Here is a 24,623-nt window from a genome sequence, read left to right on the forward strand (position 1 = left end):
ATGAGAGAGAAATGACAGCTTCAGAGAGTAAAATCTTTTTGGATTTATTTCTTCCACAAGGCCAAGAGTCCTAGTAACTATTTCATAGACTTCATTTTTTTTTTCTGAGACTAAGGATGCATCATGAGGGAAATACCATGGGATCAAGAGTGAAGCAGGTGGGCTATGGTGGGCATTGACTACGTTCTCCATTGGAAAGCGGGTAGAGCCTTCCCCTTTGGTATTGTTCTATCGAGTGCCAGCCACAATGTATGTTACATTACTTCTTGATGCGTGTGTTACAGGGTGCGCAGTACCTGCTGGTGATGGTGGATCCGGATGCCCCCAGCAGGAGAGACCCCAGGATGAAATACTGGAGACACTGGGTGGTGTCCAACATCACAGTAAGGAGACCAACGGGTGTTGTCAGAAAGGTTTCTAATGTAGCTGAGGTCATCTTCCTGTGTGGCTTCTTAGCATTCATCCGAGAGGGCTGGAGATGGAGGGTGAGTGAGGCCTTCTGGATCAGATGCCCAAGTTTCCTAAGACCACATCTAAACATGAGCCATTGTGGGCTAGAGAACAAGGTCTCAGGACAAGAGCAGCAGAAAACACCGATTCTGTGCATTTGTTATTCTTTGTGATAGAGGTCTCCTGTTCTGATACCATTTCAAAGTATTGGAGACTGAAGAACCGACTCACAAAACTTCTGGAAGTTTAAGATTTGGCATAAGCACATCACTGTGGATTTCATGCATGTGCAGGGAGGCGGGAGTCCTCCAGTTTGATTAGCAGGGTGTGGAGGATCATGTGATGGCCCTTCCTATTGCCACATGAGGGGCAGTAGGAGAATGTGTCCCCGCATAAAGAATGCAGGCACAGCTCCCTTCTTTATATAGAAATAAGTCGCTGCTTGTGAGTTGGTTTCATGATAGCTGGGGAGGAGCCTAGCTCGCCTTTTTCAGAGTACGTCTGAGGCGCACACTACACCAACACAAGTGTTAGATCTCCTGGCTTGAATTGGTGTGATCACTTATCTCATCAAGAGGACTTTTAAAGATACCGCTATCATAATAGACATCGCAGTCACCCTTCAGCACCCTCAGGGAACTCCCATGAGTCTGTTATATAAAACAGTGTTTGAGACAAGCCTGTGTACTTCTTCTCAGATGCTCTAAATCATCTCTAGCTGATTATCACACCTAATACGATGTAAACGCTGCCTAGATATCATGTTGTGCTGTATTGTTTAGGGAATCAATGATGGGGAGAGAAAAATTACACTTGCTCGCAGATGTAATTCTCTCTCTATTTTTTTTTTCCCAGTCTGCTTTTGGTTGAATTTGAGGATGTGGAACCCACAGGGAACAGAGGTCTAGCTGTATGTAACCCACATTTGTTTCCCAATCCTGTTCAATTACGGAATCTCGAATTCATGAGCGGCCTGGTAGAATACTTTGGAGAAATCCACATTAGCCTGTAGCCTTTGAAATCTGTGCCCAGACAGCCTACACGCAGCTTTTGCAAAGAACGTGGAAAGGCCTCTGCCTTCTAAGACAATAGACTAGCAGAATGAAGTTTGAATGTGTTGTGAGTTAAGAAAGAACTGGTTGCCGGCCCAGAGACCAGACACTCCCTGTTTCTCTTGACTTCCTATGGTCATCCTGATGACCCCATGAAGAACACCCGGGGAAGATTTTAATCCCAGCACTAAGAAGGCAGATTTCTGTGAATTCGTGGCCAGCCTGATCTACAAGAGCTAGTTCCAGGACAGACTCCGAAGCTACAGAGAAACCCTGTCTCGAAAACAAAAATCATAACACCCTAGAAAATGTAGAGAAAGCCACAGGGGCAAAGACTAGTATCTTGAATGCTGGGGCCACAGGCAGAGGCAGGGACATCAGTTTAACTAGGCACTGCCTCCTCATCAGGGAAGACTCTCACACCAGAGTGTGAGATAGGTGAATAGGGAGGGGGGAGTAAGCCCAGCAACCAACCAATGTCCCAGCACCAGGACCCTTCGAGGAAGTTCAGGGAGGACATGCCTCCTCGGAAACAGCCTGGTTGTAGCCCAGGTGGGGCTTCATAAGCAGCAGTGGACTGCGGAAGAACGTGGCAATTAGCACAATAAGGGACAGTGTTACGGGAGGGTCTTGATGTGTGTGGCAGGCGTGGGAGTAGAGGGCACAATAGATGGGCGGTTTGTCAGACTGGCTTCCATCTAGAGCATCATTGTTCTCCAGACCTGAGTAAAGTTCACGGGGTAGAAGTTCAAGAAAGGAATTTTCTAGGTCATACTCATAGACACCCCATACACACCCACACACCTGCACAGGTACATGCACACAGGGCTCCCTGTGAGAAGGTTCCAGTCGGGACTCTTAGGCCGGAGGAAAAAGCCATATGGGCAGAATGGTTTCCCAGTTGGGACTGTGACAGAACCCCTAGGGATGTCTGACACCCCATGCCACCTACTCCCGTCACCCCGATACTCACCCAGGACATAGCCCTCACTCCAGCTCTGTGCTGTGAGCCAGGGTTTAGCCCCAGAAGCCCTGCTCAGAGACACAGCAGGAGGCAGGTGACAGGTGGCAGCTGTCAGGCAAGCCTGCTAAGCCACAGCGCTTAACCACAGCCACCTGCCAGGGCATGGCCCTCACTTCCCGTTCGCCCAGAGGAGGCTCAGGTTTCAGTCACATTGCCACCCACTTTCCCTCTTCTGGGTGCCCGGCAGGAAGCTGTGGCTTTCCCTGATGGAGTTACTTGGCCCTGCCACCTGCCCCTGTGTTCTGCTAGCCAGAAAGATAGCATCAGCCAAGTGGGTTCAGGTCTCAGGTCCCGGAGCTCTGTTGAAAGAAGGGTGGAGGGTGGGGGTTCTGGCCAAGCCTAGGAGCCTGTCCTCTAACTTGAGGTTCACACAGAAGGGCAGTCTGATACCATGGAGAAATGTAAGTTCTTGAGCCCACCTCCCCACAGAACTTCACAAACTTGGGTGGGGAGGGGCCCATTACCTGGCAACTGGCTCACCTCCAGGTACCAGGACCTTCCTAGGAAGTTCAAGGGGACAGAGGCAGCCTGGTTATGGCCCTGATGAAGACTTTGGCCATAACCAAGGCATCTTCTAAGGTGCCTCCCAGTTCCCTGGCCGTGCTGTGAAAGGGTTCGCAGACACACAAGTAGCAGCTTCCACCTTGACCAAGTCCTCTGGAGGAGCTCTGGGTGGGGGAGCCGCCCTGACCAAGTCCTCCAGAGGAGCTCTGGGGTCGGGGAGGCTGTAGCACTCAGACCTGGCATGACAGTTGGTGTCACTTACTCGTGAGGCTGTTTTCTTTTTTTTTAATTATTTTTTATGTGCATCTGTGTTTTGCCTGCGTGTATCTTTGTATGAGGGTGTCAGGTTCCCTGAACCAGAGTTACAGACAGTTGTGAGCTGCTATGACTTGAACTCAGGTTCTCTGGAAGAACAGTCAGTGCTCTTAACCGCTGAACCATCTCTCCATCTCTCCCCAGCCCGTAAGGCTGTTTCAAATAAAAGCATTTTGGAAACGGTTGAAACATCAATCACTTTGTGACTTAGCATTGCTCCATTAAGTGATAGGAAAGCAGGGGCTAGAAAGGTTCAAAGACAGCCTCTGCTAGCTGTTTTAGTAGATTGTAGCTACAGGTATTGGATATGTGTCCCATACTCTAGACTATCCATATCATACAAGACTGTTGTGGGGTCCCACCATGTCCATCCGTCTTTTATCAGTCGTCCCATTATGTCCAGAGACCACCATGCCCCTCTGTAAGATGAAAACAATCTGTCTTATTCCAATGACTCCAGCACTCTCCTGGATGAGTAGAGGCTTCCAGGGCACATTGCCCGTGGGATGCTACCTTGGCATAATAACGAATACCTGGTCTGTGTTTTAGACCCCATAAAACTACACCCCACGCATCCACCATTACCCAAACACCCTCATCAGTAAACCATGTAGTAAAGTCACTGCAAACAGAGTAACAATGGCCCTGTGATTCCCAATGGCCACAGAGAGAAACCTGGAGGAACATAAGCTAACCTTGGTGTCAGACAGCCAGATATAACTGGACATGAGGACAAGTCATGGTCATGGAACCTCTTCAGTGGAGATAATGTTTTCAAAGGTGATCCGGAGCAGAACAGGACCATGGGGAACATCTGTAGCCACCTTCCTCCAACTCCATCCAAAAGACAGGCTCACAGGGTCCAGAAAAGGATAAGGTTCTAGGAATGAGGACATCTTAAATAAAGAGTCGGAGGTCGAAAGAGGCAAGAAATAGGACCAGTCCTGTGTAGTGGTTAAGAGCAATGGTTCGAGTCAGACCACTCGGGTTCCAATCCCAAACCAACCATTATTGGCTGTGTGATCTTGGGCAAGCTGCTCAGCTTCTTTGTGTCTCAATGTGCTCATCTGTAAAGTGGAAATATTTATAACCTCTGCCTCACACTGTTAAAACAATGTTTATCTATGTTATTTCAGGTAAAATACTTAGAGCAAAAGCCCATAGCACATAGCTGGCTTTAAACAGTTGGGCGCTGTGCTGCTGCTATGGCCATTGCTCCAAGCCAAGTACCCCTTGAGCTCTAGAGCCACGAAAGCAGATGAAATCCAGGAAGGTGATGTCTTACGCAGGGGAAGTATTATGAGGGTCCAGAGGCAGTTCTGGGTATAACTCCCTTCACCTGTCGGTTCTCATGGGCTCAGCAACAAGACTAGGTAGAAGAGACCCACCCCCACCCAACCTGGCCGTGCCAGGGGATAGAGGGATGTAGACATAACTCGCGAGGTGCTCATCAGCCCCTCTCTGAAACTCTCTCAGGGAGTGAAAAAGATTCCTAGTCATAGCCAGACATAGTGACACACACCTGTGATCCCAGCACTCAGAAGGCTGGAGTTCCAGGCTAGCTTTGCCTCTGTACTGAGATGCCACCTTAAAACACAAACAAAGGACCAGGGATTCCTAGCATCCCACAGCAGGATAGCATCCTCCTCCCCGGTGCCATGTCCTCAGGTTTCTTTACAGATGCTTTTCAGTTCTGCTGAGGCCCTATTGAGATATCAATTAGTCTGCATCACTCACTCCAGGAGAAGAGTTTATTGGCTCCTTGTCTTATTTGTCTCTGGAATTAGCGCTCAGAGCTTTTCATGCAGATATTTTCATTAGGCTCTTTTTTTTTATTGTTAATGGGAATATTAAACACAGGAAGATGGTACATGAATGCTTTTCCACAAAGACTATCATGACTGGTGACAAAGAATATGAAGAATAATTAAGGAGACGAGTACCTTTTTTTCTTCCAAAAAAGAAAATCTTCCTAGAAACCGTCAATGATTCTAAAATTTGTCCTGAATGTCTTTTTTTGTTTTAAAAAAGAAAAGGAGCCGCCAAGTTCACACTTCCCCCTTTCACTCAGTGCCCTCAACCTTTGGCAGCTGTAAATGGCAAGCAATTCTGGGTTAAATCAAAGGGACCTCTAAGGGGTCATTATTCTGTCTACTTTTCTATAGGGTTGGATTTTTTTCTGTAATAAAAGGTTATAGTGTGTGTGTGTGTGTGTGTGTGTGTGTGTGTGTGTGTGTGTAAATAACCTCTAAGTATGTTAGGTGAACAAGAGGAATAGAAAACCTAACAAACAGAGACAGGATTCGCTCTCCCTGCTTTTGACTTCTGTGGTCAACATGTATTTGAGTGACCCACAGTGGGGCTGGGCGATAGTTCAGCTAGTAGAGCACTTGCCTTGGAAACAGGAAGGCATGAGTTCAATTCCCAGATCTCACGTTAAAGTAAACAGACAAATGAATAGATAAATGGGAAAAACTGGGCACACACTTGTAATCCCAGCACTGAGGAAGCAGAGAAAGAAAGGTCCCTGGGGCTCTTCTAGGCTACTTGGTGAAATTAAAGGCCAATGAGAAACCTTTACTCAAAGATAGCACCTGAGAGTGACCGCTAGGGTTGTCCTTTGTCCTCCACATATGCACACACACACACACACACACACACACACACACATCTGTGCACACACATTAAATAGATTTTTTTTAAAAAAAAAAAAAGTATGTTCTAATGTGCTCCTGAAAGATCGCTGGCAAATTCCCCTGACATCTCTGAGAATTTGGCTTCTCCACTGAAAAATGGACACAGAGTGTTCTTACCCAAGGAAAAAGGAGTTTAAATTCACCCAAAGGAAGAGCCTTCCTAGAAAGAGGCACCACAGAAAGTACTATTCTGTCCTCATTCCTAATGAACGAAGCAGCAAGCTTTACATATGTACCTATAAATAATTATGGAATATGGCATATGTATGTATGTATATTCAGAACCCAGCTAACAACAATAAGCAGAATAAATTATCTTTATTAGGACCACCAATAGAAATGAAGAGGGCAAATTGAAGAGAGAAGTAATTCCTTTTTTGTTGTTGTTTCTTTATTATTATTTTAGGGGTTGTTTTATTATTATTCTGTGTGTGTGTGTGTGCACGTGTGTTGCTCTACACACACACGCACACACACACACACACACACACAGAGACTCTTTCTGTAGCTCAGGCTAGCCTCAAACTGGCACTTGCCGTTCTCCCACCTCTGCTTTCAAAGCGCTAAGATTACAGGAGTGTGGCACCATGCCAGGGTTGGGAGCAGTCAGTCTTTTGTCTCCTCCGTTTATTGCCCACTGACCTCTGAGCCAGACCAGCGCTCTCCCATCCCCAGCATCAGGGCAAAGTGCAGGCTTCCTGGGCTGCTCGGGCTTCTATGTACTTACTTCCCTCGGGTCAGAGCCGCAGCCCCTTCCTCCCCAATACTCTCCGCTTTATTTTTAACCCCTCGCCAGTTTCTTATCACTCACAGTCCCCCACTCAGCTGTCATTGTCCTACCCCAGAGATGCCTTCACTCCCATTCAAAATAATTTAAATAAAATGTTGCTACAAAGTGGAATATTATCTTTTGATGAATGTTTTTAAAGCCCTTTAGGTTTTCACGGTAATTTGCGGTGTAAAATTATTTGGAGATAAGAGCCAAATTAGCTCTCCTATGCTGAGGTCGCTGTGTCCTGTTATCCATGTGAGCAGTGTTTAAATATAATCAGCCCTTAGACTAATGCAGCATAATTGTTCATTTGAAATAGCTTTTTTTACTCCATTCAATGAGTCATTAAAATATTCAAGGGATAATGCAGTGAATTGGAAATGAATTTATCATATTATCCCATACATACTGCAGTACTTCAGGTAACTAAGGAGAGGGAGGAAGAGAGGGAGAGAGAGAGGGAGGGAGGGAGAGAGAGGGAGGGAGGGAGGGAGCACATGGATGCGAGGCACACAGGAAGAAAGGGGGCTTGTGTACATAAGGATGTGATAAAGGGTTCCAGTGGGTTTGTGGTAAGCAGAAGAGGGAGGGGAGGACAAGAAAGAAAATGTTGTTCTTCAAGGCGTTCTCTCTCTCCTCTCTCCCCTTCCCTCCCTCCCTCCCTCTCTCTCCCTGCACTCTGAGAATCTGCTCTACCACAGCTCCACTGTTAACTTATTTTTATCAAATATGTTTATATCAGAAAGTCGTTATGGAAACCAATTCTGCCATCCAGGAGAATTCCTGGAGCAGGCAGAAAACATTCTCTCTCTCTCTCTCTCTCTCTCTCTCTCTCTCTCTCACACACACACACACACACACACACACACACAGTCTTGTTCTTCTCCAGCTCCAGCAGCCCAGCAGCGCAGGGTTGTGGCTGGACACACCCTGGTTCTGCTTGGACAGAGTGGTGCAACAAACCCAACTATCACCCCTAGTCCCAACCTGTCCCTGTCCTGGGCTTGCCACTGTCCCCTGGGCCTCAGTTACCTAACCTGTGTTTTCTAGTTTCCTTTCCACGGCTGTGATAAAGACCATGACTGAAAGCAACCTGTGAAGCAAGGAAAGCATCTACCTGACTTAACAGGGATTCAGGGCAGGGACTGAAGCAGAGACCACGAAGGAGGGAAGCTGGCCCTCCATGGCTCACTCAGCCTGCTTGCTTATACGGGCCAGCACCACCTGCCTAGGAGCAGTATTGCCCTAGTGGGCCAGGCCCTCCCACATCAGTCACTAATCAAGAAAATGCCCACAGACTTGTTTACAGGCCAATATGACTGAAACAGCTTCCCAGTTGAATTCCCTCTTCTTAGATGACCCTAATTGGGGTCAAACTGGAAAAAAAAAAATACAACAACAACAAAAAAATTAAAACTATCCAACACACTATGGCAAGCAGTTCTTAGGCATACAGGCAGGGCTCGGGGGCCTATGGTAGACTCTCTGAATGCTCCCAGGGTCTGAGGGAAGTTCTGCCTGTTTGCAATGCTGAGAATGATCAAAAGCATTAAGGTAGAAGCCACATCCAGAGTGAGGGCCTCTGCCCTGGCCACACTTCCCTAAGGTGATAGGTGACCAGCCCCCAAGAAAGCAGCCAGCTGTCTAGAAACCACCCCAGGAGATCAGCACTCACAAAAGGAGGGGGGAGGGTAGCCTTCAGGAGCGACTCCAGGAAGCAGTCAAGGGACTAGAGAGATGGCTCAGTAGTGAAGAGGCACTTGCTGCTCTTTCAGAGGACCTGGGTTTGGTCCCTAACACCTACATGGTGGCTCACAGCTACCTGTAACTCCAGTTCCAGGGGATCCAGTGTTGTCTTCTGACCTCTTTGGGCACCAGGCACTCACTTGGTACACACATACAAGCAAAACATCTACACACATAAAATATAAATATTTTGTTTTGAAAAAAATAAGTGGGGCCTAGCAGGAGGAGATTGGGTTGTGAGATTGGGGCAGGCACTAAAAATTTCTAAAAATCTAAACAGTATCAGACAGCTCTCCTACTGGAACCCAGATTCTACGCTCGCCTCAGGCCCGGGCCCACTCCTGAAGACTGCACAGCCTCCTCTTGACCTGTCTGTGGTGTCCCCACACCCAAGCTCTTGTACAATCTGCAAAAATGAGGTGCTTTAAGTGGGTCAGGAGCTCTCGACGAATTGCGCCTCCAGGATCCAGAAGGGGCTAAGAGATATGATCATAAAGCCGTATGCGAATGTGTGTGTTCCTAAGCATGTGTGTGTTCACTGTATGAGTGCAGACAACTTTGGAGGCCAGAAGAAGGGTGCCCGATGTGTCGGAACTGGAACTGCGGGTGGTTGTGAGTTACCTGTGGGTGGGTGCTGGGAACTGAACCTGGATCCTCTAGAAGAACAGCCAGTGCTCTTTCTGAACACTGAACCATCACTCTAGCCAATCCTTATCAAAATTAAAAATTCTCCTCATAAACTCAACCTGAGGAACCCACACAGGTGCCCTAAAAGCCGGTCACTCCAGTCCACTTGGATGTCTTCACAGGCACATGCACTGATCCCTTGGACGGAAGGGAGCCCTAAGCAAGCACAGCCCATCTTGATGAGAAAGCTCAAACCATACCAATCACGGGAGCCTGGCTTGGCTTCACTGACTGTGCGGTGATATGGGTTTGTGGCTCGTTGACAAGCCAGCTCTGAAGAGCATTGACAAGTGAATTAGCAGTGGTTGCAAAGTAGGTCACTGGGGACAAGCCACTGCCTTGTTCTGTGCCTGAGGGATCACATGCCACCATATTTGTAGGTCACACAGAGTTTCAGGAAGTAGTTAATAATGATGAGGAACATAAAAGAGTTGCTCTTGACAAACAGGAAGTAGGGGCCCTCACTGCAAAAAGCAAAACAAAACAAAACAAAAACAGATTTAATAGGAATTGATGTAAAGTTCTATATTTAGGTTTCAGGTCAGTTTTGTGCATTCAGGATGGGGAAGGTCTGGTATGTCAGAGGTTCATGGGGGAAAAGAGCAAGACAAGTTGGTGTTAATTCCTAAACTAATTTAAACCTGAATTCTCAGATAATAATAGAGCATCAAACCATAATGCAGGAGTTAAGACAGTTAGGATAATCTTAGGCCACATCGGAAAAAGAGGAGGCTTTTGATCACTAAAGAAGAATGCTCATGGCTTCTCTCTCTCTCTCTCTCTCTCTCTCTCTCTCAATCTCTCTCAATCTCTCTCTCTCGATCTCTCTTTCTCTCACCGGCTCAAACCATGGCTGTCCATTCATTCCTTCACTCGGCATGTGCTCAGCATGTCCTAGGCAACAGGTTCCGTTCAGTCATCTGCAAGCTTACGCCATCAGACGCCTTCTTTCTAAAAAAACTTCCTGTCTGGCAACAGAGACCAGCGAAGAAAAACAATGACTGATATAGAGGCGGGGAGTGTTGGGATGGAGTGAAGTCTTGAGGACCATGGGAAATGAAAAAGAGGGCTAGAAGCAGACCGCCCAGAGGAAGGGATTTGTGAGCCAAGTCGATGGTCACCGTGTTACCAAGTAAAGAGAACATCAGCCAGGCAGAAGGAGTCGGACACCAGTGTGGCTAGAGCTAGTGCTCAGGAGAGAGGCCGTGAAAATGGAGGTTCTAATGTTTCTTACCATTCATAAGAGTCTCCCCGGACACCACACCTGGAGCAGTGAAATCAGAGCCCTGGCATCGGGCTCAGTAGCCACTTAGTTTTTTTTAAGGTTTCCCAGGTGAGGCAAATGTGTAGGAGAGGTGATGGGGAGGGGAGAAACGTTGCCAGAGAACAGCTCTCAATTAGGCGAGATAATTAAGTTCCAGTTCCTTGTTAACAATGTATTAGACACTCAGAACTCAAGGGGGAAATCTCATATAAAATATTCTTATTGCAAGAAAGGAAAAGGAATTTAAAAAAAAAAACAAAAACAAAAACAAAACAGATACACCAGGGCTAAGAAACATCAATTCAAAGCCATTGCCTAGACTGGGGCAAGGATTTTAGCGCATGAACTACAGAGGGTTTTGACCTGAGTTAGAAACTACCTGTTGGGGGTTGAGGGAGGTTTTTCAGTGGTTAAGAGCATTTGTCGTTTTTTTATAGAAGGCCTGAGTTAGATTCCCAGCACCCAAAAGACAGCTCACAATCAGCCATAGCACCAGTTACAGGGGATCGATCGGTCACCTTCTTTTGACCTTCACTGGCACCAATCATGCACATGTTATGCAGACATACATTTGAAAAAAAAATTATTTAACATAAGAGAAAAAAAGACAGGGAGTCGGGTACAAAACCAGATACCTGCAATTTCTTCTATAGGAGGCAGAAAGAGCACTTGAGCCCAGAGTTTGAGACCAGCCCAGGCAATATAGCAAGATCTTGTTTCTAAATAAATAAATAAATAAATATCATAAAAGTGGGCTTGCATTTCCAAAAGTTCTCTCTGTCTGCCATGGCTGTAGATGGCCCCAAGAGACAATTTTGCTCTTTCATGGGGGATGACAATGGTCTTCTCCAAGACAAGAGTAGAAAACATGGAGGAGACAGCTTCAGGGCCTGCCCTGAGGTCAGGAGCCATCAGGACCTGCTGATGGATTAGACAAAGGGGGTGAAGCTGCCTTGAAGGACTTGGACCGGAGGCTGGGCTAGATTGACAGTCAAGTGTGGGACTCGGGCGCTGCCCATCAGAAGCCTGCATTGATGGAGCAGAACGCCATGCTGAGAGATGTGGGATCTCAGAAGTCATGGGGAGTCAGCTCTGTCTTGATGGGGACTGGGTGACATTTCAGAGTTTGGGAGCAGGATTCTGAAGGTTTGTCTGCCAGGCCACTTGGCCAGGTGGGTGACATTACCGTAGCCTCTGCTCTCGGGTGGATCTCTTATGTCTCCCGCACACACTGAGGCAGGCAGGTGAACTTCAGTGCCGGTTGGTACCAAGTTCCCATAGTAAAGAGCTCTGGGCCGGGTCCTCTACATAGCCGCTCTCCCTCTTTCTGCAAAAACATTGTTCATGAGCACAACCTGCCCTGGCGGGTCTCAGAACACACAAAGCAAGCTGTAAGTTCCAAGCAATTCCCTGCATGCTTGTTCTCCCAGTCTACAGGGTATTTCCGAATACCAGCAAGAGTAGCATTGCAGGAGGGAGAACATGGAAGTCGCTCTCACTTATTTAAAAAGGTGAATCATTCTCAGTGGAGTTTTATGGTTAGTCACACCTGCCTGGGAACCTGCGTCCCTAGTGATCTGCCCCCAGTGGTTAGTACTACTGCCTGTCATTGTCGCAAACCTCAGCTATTAACCAGAAGACCACAGTGGGCCACAGAGTAGGGCAGGGCGGGAACAGCTCTCATTAAGGAGGAGGGGTGGAGGAGCCAGCAGCATCCTGGCTATGTTGGGGATGGATAAAGCCCCAGCCAGGAGGTATGTCTGGGGGCAGCTGCAGGAAGCCAGACTTGCTAGGGCTAGAGACTTAGGGTGTGAGGAGGAGGCTAAGGAGAAAGACTCAGGAGCATCCTCGGGTTCATCAGCTAGCCAGCTCGGCCCCTCAGAACCTAGTGGAGCTAGTGTGGAGATCACGAAGTAAGGGACGAGTAGCTGGTGACCCAGAGTACAGTGCCCTCCTTAGCTGGAGTGTTTGTTTCTCAGAGAGGAGGAGGAGGGAGGAAGAAGATGAGGAGAATGAAGAGGAGGAGTGGGAGGAAGATGGTGAGGAGGAAGATGAAGGGGGGGGGAGAGAAGGAGGAGGAGGAGGAGGAAGCTAGTCCAGAGTTCCTCCATACTCCCGTGGAGGAATCAGCATATCTGCAGAATTGGGGGGAGGGCACACGGATGGACCCCCCCTCCAGGGGTGGAAGGACAAATGCACAGAGCTCTATGGCTGCTGGCCTATCAAACCTTCCGCGAAGAACTAGCTCTTTCCTTTCAAAGAGGGTGGAAGTCACTGTTCTCTTGTCTCCGTTGATGAACAGATTCTGGGTGGCAGGAGTCACCATAGAAACAGGTGCTATCTTAAGCAAATGAGCCTTATTAACCTTAAGAGTGGTGGAGTTTTCACAAGATTGCACATATAGGGTAGGAGGGAGACGGGGTTTGGTGGGGGGAGGGTTGAGGTGGCTGGGAAGCCATGTTGCTCTGGGTGGGGAGGCCTGTGTGTGTGTATGTGTGCATGCCGTGCACACTGCGTGTGTGGGTGCCCATCTTTACGTGTTGTGCAAAACCGCTTCTGAGGAGGTAAGCTCGGGTCCCGCGCACCCCTTTCCCTGGGAGATATGCTGTCTCCCCATTCCCTCCCCCGACAAGAAACCCTCATCTCCTGGAAAGTGGCCTTAAGGCTGCAGTGCGCAGAGGTCCAGTCACGACCCCTCTTCTACTGCTTGTGCAGACCCTGCCTGTGGTCCCGGGCCTGATGCACATGTGAAACAGGTGTTTCTAGAGAGAAAAGCCAGGACGTGGGGCCCTTTTTTGCCCTCGGAAGCAGGGTAGTTCAATGGCAGGAGCAGGAATCCAGGCATCTAGGGGACTTGGGTCCGTGTGCTCTGTCCCTCAGGGAGCCCCCATCTGTAAAGGGCAGACTCACCAGGCAACTCACAGGGCTGAAGCGAGGCTCTTATGAGATCACCTAAGTTCACACAGAACATATACCCTCAGAAGCTCCCACTGTGAACTGCTTCCTTTCTGGGGAGAAAATGGGGGCTCTTTCCACATTTACATTTCCTCAGTATGGCTTCATCAGCCAACAAACTTGCTTGGGATACCTGCCCTGTTTGTAGAGGCAGGTAGGGATGACTAAAGGAAGATCAGGACAGAGAGCCTGGCCTTCAGAGAAACTGTGGTGGTCAGGTAGGCCAAGGAGAGGTAAGGTTGGGTGGGGCTTTGAAGTCAGGTAGGATTGGGATGGGCAGAGAAAGGGGCCATACATTCAGCTCTTGGTGATGCGTGGTAAAGAAGAATCCTGAGCAGTGAGGGTTGGCTCCTAGACACACATCTGCTGCCCTCTGCAGCCCCTCCTCGGCCAGGACACTCCACTCCACTAGCTAGCATGCCACCTGCCCCAGTCTGGCTCCCATTCCTAGGAATAAATCTGAGCTGTCGCTGTCAGGGACGCTGACACATGCTGTGTGCCCCCTGTAGCCCAAGGTGCTGTTTATCAGGGATTTAGGCTAGCAAATACTCAATGCCCTGGGCGGACTCTGGGAAGGGGAAATCTTCTATTTCCTTGCTGTAAAGCGTCAAAAGCTCCAGGGTCGGGGAGATGGTCTAGTGGATAAAATGCTCCTGCACGCGACCTGAGTTCAAATCCCCAGCACTAGGAGGTAGAGACGAGAGAGTCTTAAGCACTTGTTAGCCTAGTTAATCAGTAAGTTCTAGGTTCAGTGAGAAACCCTGTCTCACAAAGTAAGGTGGGGAGTAGTAGAGGAAGATGGCTGACACTGACCTCTATACACACACACACACACACACACACACACACACACACACGCATGCTCAGTTCCAACACGTGCCTGAAACTGGGACAAGGTTGCCACCACAAACCGGCTCTTCCCTCCTTCACACCTTCTAGATCTCTAGAGCCAGAAGGTACCTCAGGTTTATTTGGTCATACCCATGAAGACATGGACACCTGAGGTCCACAATGAAGGGAGAGTCCTAACTTTTAGTCTCTAGTATCCCAACATTACTGAGATGACAGAAGCCACCCCTCAGCTCATGTTTGGTGGGCCATTGGAGATTAGTAGGTGGTTAGTTAGGTCTCCAGGGGTGCCAAGGGACCCATCTTTCGGGTCTGACTAACACAGAAGAAAGGGGAAGCTCACCCTGGGAAACTCACCTCTCACCTTCTCTCCCTTCAGAAATCAAAATGCGGCATTTGGGATTTCACTTGACCCTGGCCAAGGGATGCAACTTAAGGGATATCAGAAAAGCTTTCCCAATCCACCCATCTTTAACTCCGAAATCATCTTCCACGTTGGCTTTAGAGCTGCCAATGAATGTTGCACGAAAACAACACAGTTGAAGGCCTGGCTGAAAGAGTCACTCATGGGAAGAAGCTGTGAGCTGACTTGAGCCCCACATTCAGCTTGGCAATAAACAAAATGGGAATGTTGCATGGGCCTCTCGGAGAAGATCAAATTGGGAGGCTCTGGCAACAGGGAGAGTAAAAGGAAAGAGCAGAATTTCACCCTAGTTTGTCTCCCTGCAAAATCTGGTCCTCCCTATATATCAATGGCCCTGAGGACTGATAACCTGCCTGCCTGCCTCCCTTCTTCCCAAGGGCATCCATGTCATACTTTATACGCATGGCAGGAAAGAGGGTCATGCCACTGAAAGTTTTTATCACTCACAGTTTCGGCAGAAGGAGGCCTGCTGTGCCGTGCCACACAAGGCCACATGGGGAAGTCCCTGGGCGTGTCAGGAAGCAGAGGTGGCAGAGGAGAGTGTGGCCTGGAGCCCTTTCTGTGGTTTCTGCAGGGAAAGAGCAGAATCAGGGCAAGCAAGCTCTAACTGGTGAGCTGGCATGATATCAGTGGGTTCTGGGGCAATGGGGGTATGCTCCAGCTGCCTGGTACCCGCCCTAGGGTGGCACAGGTCAGAGACTATTGGCAAGATATGAGAGAGTTAGGGAGAGGAAGTGATGGAAGGGATGGGTTCAGGGCTGGTTGGTGTGTACGTGACGGATGTGCTTGCAGGCAGAGGCCTTACAGACTTTCGGAAGTAGCCAGCCATGACAGGGACATAGTCCCAGAACAAGTGCCCCTCAGGGTATCAAAGCAGCAACACAAAATGCAGAAGATAAAAAAAGAATGACCAATCCCCCCTGCACCCTGTCTCTCTGAACACTTCTCCTTTGAAATCACTCCATTTAAAAATCCTCTTGTTTCAGGTACCTTCCTTGGGACTCCAGGACCTGGCCCTTCCCCCCACCTCTCACTTAGCACAGGTTGTGTGCCGCACAATTTAGCACCCAATTCCACGCTCTCTCATTCCCTAGCCATCTCGAGGTGCTTGCCCCAGTTTCCCAGCCCCCTGGGAAGGCTCTACTTCCCTCCTTCCTGCACTGGCGCATGTCCAGCTCTGTACTCTGAGCTTCACCGTATGCATTGGCATCAACCCTTAGCCTGTGTAGAGTACCAGTTCTGACCCCACTGCCTTTGACACTTTTGTAATGGATGGCCAGGCTGTCATAACATTGTCCCTCTCAAGAACTCCTCTCTTCCCCAGGACCTTCTGATCAAAATGGCCTAGTAGAGAGGTCTTCTCATAGCTTCCTCTGGAAACCATACACCCTCCAACGTTGACCACACACCACTGCTCCTCACCCACAACCTTCCCTGCCATAGTAGTTTGAATGTAATTGGGCCCCATAAGCTCATAGGGAGTGGCACTATCAGGAAGTGTGGCTTGTTGGAATGAGTATGGCCTTGTTAGAGGAAGTGTGTCACTGTGGGGATGGGCTTTGAGGTCTCCTTTGCTCAAGCTTCACTCAGTGTGGCACTCAGTTTACTTCCTGTTACCTATGGATCAAGATGTAGCAACCCCTTCTCCAGCACCATATCCTCCTGTGCACCACCATGATGATAATGGACGAAGCCTCGAAAACTGTAAGCTGCCGTCTCAGTGAAATGTTTTCCTTTACAAGAGTTGCCATGGTCACGGTGTCTATCTATCCACTGCAATAGAAACCCTAACTAAGATACCAGCCTCCAAATATCCTCCATTCCCCTTCACCAAACAGCCTCTTCCTTCTTCTCTGCCACAGCAAAGTTCTCTGTGGTACCATGGGTTTATTGACCTCAGTGAGATTGCTCATCTTCCTGGCCCCAGTATACTGCCAGTTTAGATGATGAATCAACTGTCTGACTACCATGGCCCCTTTGGGTGTTGCCACCTGGGGTATTGACATCGACTAAATAGCTGGTTCTTGACCTAGGCAAGAATGTCTTCTTAGATGGCATGGGGGCAAATATGGGAACTCTGATAGCCGATGCATCCTCTCCCCAGAGCCAGCACCGTATGCTAGGTGGAGAAGCCTTCTTTCCATTCCATACTGTTGGCCATATCGTTGATAGTTTCAATAGCAAAAGATTACTCAACCCATGCAAGACTGACCAGGCACATACCTCCATTCCCCCACCCCTGCCCCAGTCAACACTCTACTTGGCATTGTAGGAAGCTATAGAAGGTTAGTAAGGCTAGTATCAAATGGCCTCAAGAAACTCAACAAGCCCACGGAGAAATGCAATAAACACACGTATGCGCACACACATACACACAGCACACCATGTGAGAATTGCCGAAGAAACCAGACGATGCCGTAGACCAACAGCCTGGCACTCCTGCCAGTCTAGAATGCTGTTTACAATCCCTCCTCTGGATTTGCCAACATCTGACTCTCAGTCTCTGGCAACACACAACGTGAAGCCAAATATGGGTACCGGATGTCCGCCACTTTGAAGGAACTGTATGCTTTGAACTTGGTGGGCTTTGTCTGCTGCTGTTGCCATTGTAAATACTCCACATCATGGTCCTCTTCACCACAGAACAGTCCTGAAACCACCACATTTCCATATCTAAGATGCTCCTCTTCAAATGTCCTTGACACTTAGAAGCACAAAATCCATCTTGTTTATACTGATACTTCAGAAAATATGATAGATCTATTTATTTATATGTTATACTAGTAAATGGGTATGAAACAGCAAAAAAAAAATAATCCAATAAATATGGAAAACTTCAATGAAATGTTTTAGAAAATATGTGAAAGGCTTGAAGATAGAGATGATAGATACATGAATATGTAAATAGATAGATATATATGCATATATGTATAGGTGTATATATATATACATATATATATGCATAGGTAGATATAGACATGCAGATATGCATGTATATGTAAGTTCATAAGCTGAGAGTCTCCAAATTAATTTGTTTGATAAACAATGATTTTATTAGAATGCAATATAAAAGTTCTATAGACTGGAGAGAAGACTCAGCAGTTACGAGCATTGGCTGTTCTTCCAGAGGACCCAGGTTTCATTCCCAGTACCCACATTGTAGCTAACAACCATATGCCCACTCCAGTTTAAAGGAACCTAACACCCTTTTCTGGCCCCCATGGCCACTGCGCGCACACACACACACAAACACACACACACACGATGCACAAACATGCAGGCAAAACACCTATATACATAAAATAAAAATAAATAAATCCTTTTAAAATGGTTTTTATTATTGGAATTTAAGGTATCCAGTGTTCCCTAGAAGGAAAAAAGACTCATAAGCTATATTCAAGAAAATTTTACAAAAGAGTACTAGTGGGAGGAAGTTAGATGAAACAGTCTTGCTGATATTGATGCCTAGTGTGAAACTATAGGAATTTAAGGTATAGGTATGGCAGGAAAATACACAGACATATCCTTGAGATGGAACAGGAAGATATGGAACCAACTAGAATACTCAACCCAGGGTGAAGAGGTCATTTCGAACAAAAGAGAAAGGATAGGTTACCCTCTAAGAGGCTTTAGGGAAATATTATGTTAGCCAAGACAAGCCTGGTCTACATCATGAGTTTCAAGCCTTTCTGGAAAACATTCTGGGACTGCGTCTCAAAGCGTGGAGAAGTTAGGAGGAGCTAGGTCTGTAGCTCAGTGATGGAGCACTTGCCCAGCATATGGAAGACCCTGGGTTCCATTTCTAGCACAACAGCAAGGTTATTGAAGTTCTTTCTCATCTAATAATCAAAATAAATTCTAAATTAACTATGTGAAATAAGATATATAAATTTTAATTTTTAAAGAATAAAATACACTAACATTTTTATAACATGGTGGAAAACCTTGACGCTCTAAGTACAAAACCTTCAAAGGTCAATTAAAAGGCAGTGCACAGGGGAAAGACACGATGTGCAGATGACAAAATGTCATCACACTCACGGCGCACATAGCACTTAGAATGGGCTAACCCTGCACATACCCCACGGGAAGGAAGAAACGAATAGTATGTAAAATGCTCAGGACAGAGTCTGGCACAATAAATTTGAACAGTTATCAATCTATTTTAGCCCTTGATAGAAAAACATTACATTAAAAAAGTAGCAAAGGACATAAATTGGATGTTTTGGGTGGGGCTGGGGATGGTACCCACGGCCTCCTGGATATTAGACAAGCACCTTGCTGTTGAACCGTACTCCCAGCCCAGAAAATTCTGTTCAGAGAAAAGCGTCATAAATCTGTGAAAAATAGACATAGGCAGTGAGGAATGCAGACCAAATGAGAAATCATTTACTTTCCTGCCCCATGGTGACTATGGCCATTAAATTGGCAATTTTTAAATGTAGCTTTGTTTGTTTGTTTGTTTGTTTGTTTTTGCAGGGAGGGAGAGGTTCTGGGTCTTTTTTGTTTGGTTGGTTGGTTGTTGGTTGGTTGGTTGATTCTTTTTTATTTTTTGTTTGTTTGTTTGTTGAGACAAGGTTTCTCTGTGGTTTTGGAGCCTGTCCTGGAACTTGCTCTGTAGACCAGGCTGACCTCAAACTCACAGAGATCTTCCTGCCTCTGCCTCCTGAGTGCTGGAATTAAAGGCATGTGCCACCACCACCTGTTACGGCTTTGTTTTTAAATTAATTAATTAATACCCAGAGTCCTTTCATATGGTGTTGGTGGGAGTATAAATTGCTGAGATTCTGCCAGGTGCACCAAATGTCAAATACCTTTCACATGTTATACAGGCTTTGACCCAAGGTTCCTTCTAGAAACCTGTACAAAAATTATATTGAACAGTGCTATCTACCAAAATAAAATCAGCCATGTTAAGTAATGGGCTGATTCAGAAAATTATAGAGGATGTGAAAAGCGTATCATCTACAATTTACTGCCAGGTAGTTTATACTACTTACAAATTAGTGTGTGTGTGTGTGTGTGTGTGTGTGTGTAAGTTAAAAATTAGAAATGACCTGTTTACCCATTGAGAGGATCAGTAGCTAATAGTGGCATGTGGAATAATATGCAGCTATCAAAATAAACACAATATAAAAGGACCTCATCAAGATATGTATGCCACGTTGCTATGTGAAACAAAAAAAAAGCCAATCAAAAGTCATTAAGATATGGGGCATGGCTGCAGCTCAGACAACAGGCTGCTCGCCTAGCACACACAAAGCTCTGCTTTCTATTAGTGTGGGCCTCTGGTCTATGTGAAGGGAGGTGGAGACGGGAGGAACAGAAGTTCAGGGCCATCAGCAGCTGCATAGCAAGTTAGTGACCAATCTGGGATATACAAGATCTGCCCTCTCCAAACAAAACCAATACAAGTCTCAAGACAGATGTTGGCATAATTGTGCACATCTGTAATCCCAGTATGTGGGAGGCTGAAACAGGAAGGTTCCAGGCTCAAGGCTAGCCTGGGCTACTTAACGAGACACTGCCTCAGAAAGAAAGAAAAATGGTTCACCCATAATTAATCTAAGAGTAGTCAGGGAATGCTGGCAGGTCCATCCATGAAGGACACTGGCTCTGCCCGCAGGGCAATTCCAGCCCAGTAAAAGTAATTAGATGGAGTCTACCCCATTTGGGTGTATGGGGAAATTTGCATGGGAGAATAAACTGGAAAGTGTACCCACCAACATATTCCTAAGAGTCAAATCCAGGCAGCAGCTGTAGGATTGGAAGTGGTTTTTATGTTCTTCTTTGGGCTTAGATGTTTTTCCAAATATTATATAATATGTATTTTTATCACCATATTTTAAGTGCTGTCTAAAAAAATTAAACTGCAGAGCAGAGCATATGACCATCATAGCTCCAGGGGTGATGGGGAGGACTAAGAAAGGTCCGGAGGCTTCCTTTAGGGGGCTCTGAAGCCCTGAGGGCACCCTGCCACCACCTCCCTACCACTACCTCCTTTATGACATCCGGCACATGCCTCTGCCATCCACCTGGAGCTCGGTTTGCAATTCCAGATGACGTGTCTGTCCCAGTACTGGACTGAGAGTGCCCTATGGGCAGAGCCAACATCCTGGAGTTCCGAGTGCTCTTTGACAGGGCTACTCACACTTAAATAAGGCAAGGCATGTCAGGTGCTGGATGACTCACACAGACTCAGGGCGTCTTTGAAATGTTGGTGCTAACTGGTAAGAGCAAGGAAGGTTTTACAGAGGAGGAGGAGGAAGCGTGGAAGCCTAGAAGCATGGGCGAGTTGTAACCAAAGTCAAAATCCAGTATCATTGTGGGCTCAAAAGATAACAGGTCCCTGAGGGATCTGGGGAGACAGCTCAAGTCTGTAAAGTGCTTGCTTTATAAGTAAGAAGAACCGAGCTTAGCTCAGAACCCATGTTTAAAAAGCTACGCATGATAGCATGTGCTTGTATTCCTTGCGCACATCCCCGGGGCTCGTGGCCAGCCAGTCTAGCCTCGCAGCTCCAGGCCAGTGAGAGACTCTGTTTCAAAAAACAAAGTAGATGGCACCTGAGGCTCAACAGCCAAGGTTGTCCCCTGGTCCCCTGGCCTACACACACACACACACACACACACACACACACACATACATGCACACACACACATACACAGAGGTAAGCATGTACACACACATATACGCACAAATCACACAGGTCACCATAGAAATATTCCACCAACCTGCTGCCATCTCTTTTCATTGACAATTTAGAAAGATCTAGAAGTTCTTACTCTACTGGACCAAGCCCCAACATCCCTGAGTGGTCATCTATGGCAAGAAACCCAAACACCACTGTTGGACTCTGTAGATTGGTCTGTGACGTTACCCATAGCCAGCTCACCTACTGTAGTTCCTGACATTTGCTGGCAACCTTTTATTAACAATCCCATGAATTTAAATATTAGCTCTCCAAGACTGAGTCTTTTTATTTTTTTAATCCAACTCGCTCACTGCTTTATGCCTAGGGCCTAGGATGGTGTTTAATGAATCATGAGTACTTATTAAATGTTTGTTACATAAATTAGATAGAACTTAAATATTGGCTTATGGGAGTCTGCACTGTATTACACATACATGTGACAAACACATATGTATATATACACACTTCTGTGGCTGCCTTGTGAATATGCATTATGTGTTTGTACATAAGATATGCAGAGAATCCAAAAGAGAATGTGCATGCATGTGTACACACACACACACACACACACACACACACACACCATTTGGGAAAATATCAAAAGGAGAAGCCCACAGCTTTCTCAGGAGTCAACTACATCCTTTGAGAATAGAATTCCAATAAAATAGAATTTGGATGGTGTCACAAATAAATTTGCCTTTCTAAAAGCTCCCAAATTAAAATTTGAGAGGCTTGAACATGAGGACGAGATGGCAATGAATAGATATGAATTTGCTTTATTTGTGCAGCATGAAAATCGCACTGTACCATTTCAGGGAGAAGGAAGAAAAGCTGAGGTGAGGGAAGCGAGACGCCGGAAGCGGCGCGGCTTGGCTCCCGGGCCCAGGCTGCCTCCTGTCGCAACCCACAATCCTGGGTCTGTCCAGGAGCCCAGCGAACACTGTGGCCCCTTACCCTCTCCCACCCTAGGAGCCCACACGATTCAGCCTCTCCCTGGGTGCTCAGAGGGGTGGGAGGAGGGCTGGGGGTAGGGCTGTCCACGGGAGACCAGTGCCTGAGGCTAAGGGTGCCTGTGAATTACCAGCTTTACTCTTTCGGGCATTTGGCCAACCGAAGGGCAAGGGCACTAGCTGTCTCTGCGTCCTTCTCCCACCAGAGCAAAAGAAAGTGACTTCTGTCGCTCTGCTCTAGCCTCTCAGAGCCCTGAGGGATCACTGCATGTCCCAGACGCTCGCAGATCTCAGTGCCTCACGCTAGAGACGGCGCTGAAGGGTAATAGAAACAGTTTGATCTTTCAAGAACCCTGGATGCATAATATCTATACATAGTTCTTGAATTTTCATCCTAAAAACAATTAGCCAAAAAGTCCTTTTTATATGATATTTGCAACTACACTGACAGTAACAGCAATTAAACCCCGTCTGTTTGCTAAGAGGAGCCAACTCCCCCTTTCTCCAGAAGCCTGTAAAATGTACAAAGTGGGGACTGTACCAGCAAGCCTGCAGGGATAGCTCAAGACCCTCCCAAGACAGGCTCCAGCTCAGCTGTGTCCTCCCTAACCCCAGTTACCCCCAAATCTCAATCAGTCATAGCAACCCAAGAATAGTCTTGGTGCTTCCTGTTCTACCTACCTTCCCCCACCACACACACACCCACACACACACACACACACACACACACACACACACACACACTGTGGCAGCTTACTGGTCTACCCCTTCCCTGACCCTCTCCCCTGACTTCCTGTATCTGACTCTCAAAAGAGCCTTCCACTTGCTATGAGAATGGTCAGTCCTAAATGTGTGTGTGTGCTCTATGGACCTGGGGTCAGCTTAAGAAGAAACTGTGTCAGCCGGGAGGTGGTTGCTCGCGCCTTTAATCCCAGCACTCGGGAGGCAGAGGCAGGTGGATCTCTGTGAGTTCAAGGCCAGCCTGGTCCTACAAGAGCTAGTTCCAGGACAGATGCCAAAGCTATAGAGAAACCCTGTCTTGAACAAAAGAAGAAGAAACTGTGTCTAGGTCTGTGCTGATGGGTACGATGAACAAATGAGTGAGAAGTTAAATGGGTGAATTTGTCAGCACACAGCACTTACAGTAATGGACGGTAACAAAAGAAGCCTTTGGAGTATATGCAACAGAGACTGGGCTTCCAGGGCTGGGAGAGGGCATGGGCCTGCGATGGGAACGGGACTTGTACCTGCATTTTTTTTCTTTGTTTATTACCCACGAACACTGAGCATGACCTAAACAAACCCTCCTCCGAGTGCACTCCAGACAAGGGACAGACAGCTTTGCCACAAAGCAACTTTTGGGTTCAGTGAGAGACCCTGTCTCAAAGGAATAAGGTTGGAAGACAGGACATCCAATGTCCTCACCTGGCCTCTATGGGCACTCAAGAGCATGTGCAATTGCACACACACGTACATACAATATAGTCCAGTGTAGAATGTTTGCCTTGCCTGTACATGACCCTGGCTCGATCCCCAATACCACAGCCAAAATTAGAAATAAAAATCAATGCAAAGTACAGTAGGTAGTCTATTCAGGAACAGGACTGCCCAGCGAGATGGCAGCTATAGTCTGTGATGGGGAAGATCTCCCTGACAAGGTGACATTGGGATGAAAATGTAAAGGAAGTGAGGGAGGAGGTTTATGGAAATCTGGGAGGACTCTGAGAAGAACCAACCAATGCCAAGAGCCTAAGGCAAGTATTATTTCTGGGTGTCCAATGTGGAGCAGGAAGGCTGTGGCTTCAGGGGAGGAAGATCAGACCAGAGTCGAAGGAAGTGAGAGAGAGGGTAGATGGAGCAGTCAGGCCTGGCCAGACTCCACTATTCCTGGGAGTCTGTCAGGAGCTCCTGGAACATGTGAGCAGATAAGGGACACGTTTTACAGAGGTCCTATCAGGATTCCTCTGGCTGTTTAGGACTCAAAGTAGAAGCAGGAAAATGTCACAGGCTACTGCAATAGTCCGGGCAGAGTGAAACGGGAGGACACAGGTCACCTTGTCCACAAGAGCCAAAGCCGTCCACAGTTGCATCTCGTCTCCGAACTGAATTCAGCGAAGACAGAATGCTGCCTTGAGTTGAGAAGTTAGTCAGCTCAGAACAGGAAGCCCATTTTAAGGAAGAAGAATCTGGCTGGAGGGCTGGCTCAGCCGTTAAATGCTAGACTCACAACCAAGACTATTAGG

At 47.2% G+C, this 24,623-nt stretch overlaps 1 protein-coding gene across 2 annotated transcripts in view; it reads left to right on the forward strand.

Annotated features, from left to right (window-relative positions):
- Positions 1-24,623, forward strand: part of Pebp4 (phosphatidylethanolamine binding protein 4) — a 210,536-nt gene that overhangs the window by 111,164 nt on the left and 74,749 nt on the right. For both annotated transcript variants that reach the window (XM_041669325.1, XM_041669316.1), the window contains exon 3: positions 285-383. In XM_041669325.1, coding sequence (XP_041525259.1) covers positions 285-383 — 99 coding nt within the window. The remainder of the gene's footprint in view (positions 1-284; positions 384-24,623) is intronic.

The sequence above is a fragment of the Microtus oregoni genome, unplaced genomic scaffold, assembly GCF_018167655.1.
Source record: "Microtus oregoni isolate MIOR12 unplaced genomic scaffold, Mior012 000001F_ref0000356, whole genome shotgun sequence".
Taxonomy (NCBI): domain Eukaryota; kingdom Metazoa; phylum Chordata; class Mammalia; order Rodentia; family Cricetidae; genus Microtus; species Microtus oregoni.